Source organism: Solanum tuberosum, unplaced genomic scaffold (assembly GCF_000226075.1).
Source record: "Solanum tuberosum cultivar DM 1-3 516 R44 unplaced genomic scaffold, SolTub_3.0 scf00222, whole genome shotgun sequence".
Classification (NCBI taxonomy): domain Eukaryota; kingdom Viridiplantae; phylum Streptophyta; class Magnoliopsida; order Solanales; family Solanaceae; genus Solanum; species Solanum tuberosum.
In genome coordinates this window covers 1-6,895 of record NW_006239147.1, presented here as the reverse complement: position 1 = coordinate 6,895, position 6,895 = coordinate 1, and the positions used below count along the sequence as shown (strand labels likewise).

The following is a 6,895-nucleotide window of genomic DNA, read 5'->3' as shown; positions in this document are numbered from 1 at the left end:
TTTTTCATATATAATTTGTGTAGTACCGTGTCATCCTTCCGGTGACTACCTTTTCTTTTTACATATCTGATTTGCGTAGCACCGTGCATTTCTCCGGACTACTTTTCATATTTAATTTGTGTAGTATTGTGGATTTTTTTCGAATTATTTTCTCATATCTGAGTTGCATAGCATCATGTGTCTTTTCAGTGACTCAGATTTGATCTGCATAGTTCCATTCGTCTTTCCGGTGACTCCTCAAATCTGATTTGCATAGGGTTGTGCCATCATTCCAACCCTACCCATATTATTTCTCTTTTTCAGTGGGGTCGTTCCATCAATTCGAACTATCCTATATAATTTCTATTTTCTAGTTGGGTCGTGACATCATTCCGACCCTACCCATATAATTTTATTTCATAGATTGTGACCACTTTTAGCCATCAAATCTAATACTCTGGCATATGAGCATGTTTCGGCCAATTTTTCGGTGACTTGTTTAATATCGACTCATCTATTGATTCCAACATGATCCATATACTTTATACTAGATTTTGAGCACTTTGTTGCTCAGGGGGAGTTTAGTAGCCTTGTATGTCGATTATGTGAGTCACTTTATGGTCTGAAACAGTCTTTGCAAGTTAGGTTTGGGAAGTTCAACGCTGTAATTTTATCAATGTGTGTTTTATCGGCATTATGCATTAAATTCAGTATTTCATGAGAAGATTAAGCACATTGAGATTGATTGACATTATGCATCAAATCCAGTGTTTAATGAGAAGACAAACACATTGAGATTGACTGTCAATTTTGTAAAGTCGAGTGATCAACTTGCAGATATTTCACCAAGCCCCTCATCGGTCCTCGTGTTAATTACATTTGTAACAAGCTAGGTACATGAATTGTTGGGTTATGAAGGGTGATTAGGGCGTCATGCGGAAGCTTACAATTTGCAAATCATATAGTTGATAAATCAGATAACAAAAATTTATACTAAAAATCAAAATATTATTATATCAAAACTAATATAAAGAAAAACATTGAAACTTTAGAGAGAATAAATCTCCCCATAAACAAGACTCTTAAACGACTACATTGTGAATTTTTTGTTATTATTGTGTTAGAAAAAACAAACCTATATTTATAGAGTTCTAAACCTTTCCTACTAGAAAAGAACTAGCTACTCCAAAAACCTTTTCCTAAAAGGAAAAAATGAACCAAATATGAAAGAAGATTATATTTTTCCTTTAGGAAAAGTAAAAACATTTATGGTAATGTTTTGTCTTTTCTTTAAAGAAAAAATAAATCTTAAATTATGGTAAGAAAATCAGGGTAAAACCTTAACAAATCTCCCCTTTTGGCTGGATTTTCTTGACAAAGCTTGATCTGTCTTCTTCATTGCATGATAATCTTGTTCTTCACAAAAATCTTCATCACTGTTGCTTGTCATGGTTAAAAATAAAGGTTAAAAATATACTGGGTTAAAAATATTTTGTTTTTATTCTTAAAAATTGAAGCAATAGGAATGTTGAAAATATGGTTGAAACTTCTTATCCACATGTAGCCTGACAAAAAGTCTTCATTATCATCAAATTTGTTGCAAATTGATTTGAAACCACTTGAACCTTTCTTCAATCTTGTTGAACCATTAGATCATTGAACCATGTGCTATGGATACCATGTTAAATTAGGTCTTAGGCCTAACTCACACCCCAAAAGCTAGCTCAAAGGGAGGAGGATTGCCCAAGCCTTATAAGGAGTCCACCCATCTCATTAATCACCGATGTAGGACTTTTGTCATTCTTTAACACTTTATATGTCAGATTTGCATGTCATTCAGGCTCATGAAATGTGTCTACATTCTGTTTAAATTCAAGCAACAGCTGGCCATACACATGACTGTGAGAGTAATTAAAGTAAAATACTTAAATGCTCTCTTCTTTGGGTTCCATAATTGCTAAGGTGCTAACAGAATAATTTTACTAAGATTGTAATGCTGAGACTCGTTAACAGGAGTAATTAATATAGCATGGTCAATAATGTATACTCTTTCATTAAATTAAATATAATGAATTTTATATATTTTGTCAGTCTAGAGCAGAAATCAGTTTAATTTCTTGTAAATAGGTTGATATGCTAAGAGGTCTTTAAGTTTCAGTGGAAGGGTGGTGTAAATGACTTTGTTTGACCTGTGCTTAATAGGAAGAAGAGTGGCTACCGCAGTAGTATGAATAATAGACTTTACATTATGCTTGTCCTTTCATTATGCTTGATTGCACATTTGTAAAAATAAAAAAGCAACAAAGGGAATGTGGTTCCATTTTAACAGGGTAGTAATTAGCATTAAAGACATACTCTTTTGAGTAGTAAGAAATTTGACCGGATTTAACATACAAAACCTGTGATAAGGATCAAGTCATTACTAAAGTGTAAACTACGGTATTGAGATCCATATAATTTACTAGACAAGTTGATTCTAACAAAATATTGAAAGAGCTGAACTCCTAAAAACTTGACCTCCCTCTTTTGCATCCCCCCCTCTTTCTCTCTGGACTCTTCTTCTCCTCCTATTTGACAACCTTAGAAAGTTGATATCTTCATCCCTGGATGTCTTTTTGTCCCACTGAACATTTCCATCGCGATGTCTTTTTCCCTTCTCCTCTTTTGAGTTAATTACTCAATAGTGATCTTGTATGTTATCTGATCTGGATGAATTTCGTGTGACATAGGTTGTTCATTCTTTGTGGTTGAAGTAGATTGTAGTGGAGTGACTTTACTGGTATTTCCAGCAACAATGAGATCGATTTGTTTGGTGGTTAAATCTAGAGCAAGTAATGCAACTCAGAGTAAAAGGAGAAGAGACTCTGGATATCTTCAAGAGATTGTGGTGGTTAAATCTACTTTGAATTTGTAAATTCAACTTTTATAAATTGGTTTGAATTGTTGGGAGACCTATTATTATTTAAAACAGTAAAAATGAAATTCCTTCAGACTATGAATTCCTTGGGTTTACTACAACTAAATGTATTAACACAATTAGAGTCTCATTAGGTGATATCTGATCTTGAGATAACACTGTCTGATCCAATCTCTTGATTATATACAGGCCTACCATCATTACACGATCCTAACCATTGTCTATATGGGTTCGTCAAATTAAAGTCATTAGGACCTACCCAACTTTGATTAGCTAGAGTGTTGTGTACTATGTCCACTAAATTCACCGAGTCCCTTATTAGTTTCATAATGAATTGGGCTCTAGGTTGTCATATCCCAATTCCAACTCCAGTTTCCATTTCTTGAATCAAATTAGGGTCTAAAAAGTAAAAACTCCATCTGAGTGGAGGCTAGAGCCCTTACGAAACTGACAAACACTAATGTAAAACAGGACAAGTAATTAAATACCTAATAAGAATCAGTGTAGTAACTTAGATACTAAGGAATTAACTAACACACCATTAAAAAGACAAATTCCATAGATAACAATGAATTAAGAGAGAAGAATTGCAAATTAAATGTCCCAAGCTTTGAAACTTCTTCAATGTTCACTCTCAGCTCTCAAGTACAATTACCTTCTGAAATATGATACCCTCGTTCAAGTTACCACTTTTTATTTATAGTAAGCATTATTTTGCACATGATCACGTCGCTTCCTTTGCTAAATGGGACATTTTTTCTCCTCAGTCCTCATGCAATGTATCAATTTCTTTTCTGGTGTATCATCAGATATATCCAGACTCATCTTCAATTGTTCTGGCTCCTTATGCGCCACAACACAATCATATGTATCCAGACTCATTTCTGATCTTCTTATGTTCTGGCATGGCAGCTCAACATAATTTGTTGCCACACCTCATATGGAAGTGATTAAAGTTTCTGTGTCTTCATTTCACATAGCGCCTCATCATTCCTCTAATCCGTTGCTTCACGGATACTGCGTACTTTGTAGAGTTCTGACTACTTTTACTAATTTCCACTTCGCCATATCAAATGCTTTGGAATGTCTGCCGCTCTTTGATTTCACATGGGCCACTAAACTGGTCTTCTCTTTGTGGGTAATCTTTCTTTCTAAGCTCCTTTCCTTCCTTGAACCTCACATTCGTAATAAGTAAATATTTGCACGATGACATTCTTCAAGACCATGAACTTAAGCATAGGAAACTATAATTATGACCTAAAAGAATTATATTATCCCAAATTGTCATGATTCCACATCTAAATACCTTGAGATTGTGTTTGTCTTCCTCGGATAAGTCAAATTGTTGAACTTGCCTCTAGCCGTACCAAGCCATTGTTTTACTCTCATAGTTGTTTAGGATTGTGGTGTTTATTCATATATAGAAAGTGGTGGAAAACTGTAAAACAGAAAATAAAATAGTCCATCCATGAACGAATTGATACTCGAGCTTTAGCTAGAGCCTTGAAAAATTCCCCATTTCAAGCTCTGGGTGCACCTAGAGGTCGTACACGCTTCATTCAGCTATCGTATTAGCCGCGCTTAAGTGCCCAGAACTTTGCTTGATTCAACTCATTTGAACCCCTATGGTTAATAATCATTCAATCTGAAATAAGTTAAAACATAAACTATTAGTAAGGTAGGTTTGTTAAACTTCACCTCAAGCTTCTTTGTCAAAGTTAAGAAGGAAAAAAAACTGTCTGCATCAAATGATGTATGCCCAATTATAAACCAGCCCCATTCTTTCTCACTGGTTCTGTAACAGACACAAATTACTTATATTTTGGAATTATCTCGTTGTGTGCATTTTCTTTTCTTTTGAAGATTTAAAGCACGCCACAAAACATCTTGATTTTCATAATAAAATGATTTCTTTTCAGTTCATGAGCATCTATCTGAATTCAATTCTTTATATTCATAAACAAGGAGTACATATTATAATGTCTGGGTACGATAAGATCTGTCATTGACGAAAATCTAGTTGGAATTGAATCTTGTTAGAGTGAAAAGTGCTCTTTGCTGAAAAAGGGAATGGAAGTGTGCATTTTGAGTGATAATGAAATGGATTGCATAGAGAAGACAACTGTTGCAAGAGAACTGTTTAACAAGATTTTTTGTGGATTAAAAGATCCTATTTCCTTGCTCATATTAGACTAGTTCTAGAGAAGCTCTAGATGGAGTATGGGCTTTTTTGGCTTCTTCAGTTTGTTTTTTTTTTTTCTTTCAAAACTTTCCATTCTTATTATTATAGTTTTACTTATTGTAGGAATGAAGCAGAATCTATAGAGAAGATTGTAAATGATAACTTCCAAATTATGCACCATAGTGTTTCAGCTACTGAAAAATATTTAGTGGGAATCGAATCTCGTATGGGTGAAGTAGAATCGTTATTTAAGGTTAGATCAGGTGATGTCTGTTTTGTTGGAATTTGGGGGATCGGTGGCATTGGCAAGACAACTGTTGCAAGAGCTTTTTTTGACAAGATTTCGTATCAATTTCAAGGGTCTTGTTTTCTTGCAAATGTCAGAGAAGAATCAAAGAAGCATGGGCTGACGTACTTGCAAGATACACTTCTTTCAAGACTCTTGAACAAAAAAAGAATGAATATAGCAAGTTTTTATGAAGGAGCCGACATGATAAAAAGAAGGCTTTGCCACTGGAAAGTTTTAATTGTTTTTGATGATGTTGACGATGAACACCAATTGGAATATTTAGTTGGAAATCATGACTGGTTTGGTGATGGCAGTAGAATCATTACAACTACTAGAAACCAAGATTTACTACGTAGTCATGACCAGTTATATTCTGTTCCTGAATTGGCTAAAGATGAGGCTGTCGAAGTTTTTAGTTGGCATGCTTTTCAGAAAGGGACTCCTGATAAAGAGTTTTTGGAACTCTCCAAGTCTCTGGTAGATTATGCTAAAGGCTTACCCTTAGCTCTTAAGGTCTTTGGTTCTTTTCTCTACAAACGAGGCGTAACTGAGTGGAGAAGTGCAATAGATAAACTGAAAGATACTGGACATGAAAAAATTGTTAAGCAGCTCAGTTTAAGTCTAGATGGATTGAACCATGAAGAGAAGAATGTATTTCTTGATATTGCATGCTTCTTTAGAGGAAGAAAGAAAGATGATGTGATAACAATACTGAACAGTTTTGGCTTCCGATCAGAGATTGGAATTGATGTCCTCATCCAAAAATCACTTTTATATATTTCAGAAGGAATGGTTGAGATGCATGATTTGATAGAACAAATGGGTCAGCAAGTGGCACGTAATGTGGACCAGGACAAGCCATGGAAGCACAGTAGAATATGGCATGAACAAGATATAAAAACTGTTTTCTCTGCAGATCAAGTAAGAATTCCTCTATGCTGGAGATTTTTGTTCTCTCTCTTCCATTATGTGGCCTTTACTGGGATTATATATCTTTTTTTTTTGGTTTGGACAAACTTTAGCACTGGTACAATTTTTCTCAATCTAAACTGCAAGTCATGGGATAGTTTCTTAATTAATTAGTTGCAATATCTCAGCAAGTATATTCTTATGGCTTTGAATGTTCACTTCCATATTTCTTTGCACACAAGGATGTCTCATGTAGCTTACATTTGGGAAAGGTTAGTTGCATATTATGGTTCTTAAATTACTGTATGTGCCTTCCGAAGATTTTAACTAGAGTAGCTTATCCAATATCCATTTACTGGAATTTTAGTTTTAGTTAGGCATAATACATAAATGTACCATTTAACTTGGCCTCATTTCACATTTATGTCCTCCAACTTTGAGTGTGCACAAGTAGACACTTACACTTGTATAAAGTTGAACAAGTAGAAACATGAGTCCTATGTGGCATAATACATGTAGGACATCACGTAGGATGCAAATTGTCATGTGAAATGCTCTCTAGCATTTAGGGGTGTTAATCAATTCACAGTTATCAAAATAATAATAGTAATAATAGTTA

At 34.5% G+C, this 6,895-nt stretch overlaps 1 protein-coding gene across 1 annotated transcript in view; it reads left to right on the top strand.

The window, feature by feature from the left end:
- LOC102582774 (uncharacterized) overlaps positions 1-6,394 on the top strand; it is a gene marked incomplete at its 3' end in the record, with an annotated part of 26,427 nt that extends 20,033 nt beyond the window's left edge. Inside the window, exon 6 of the mRNA XM_006356481.2 lies at positions 5,202-6,394. Coding sequence (XP_006356543.2) covers positions 5,202-6,394 — 1,193 coding nt within the window. The remainder of the gene's footprint in view (positions 1-5,201) is intronic.
- Positions 6,395-6,895: the final 501 nt, after the last annotated feature.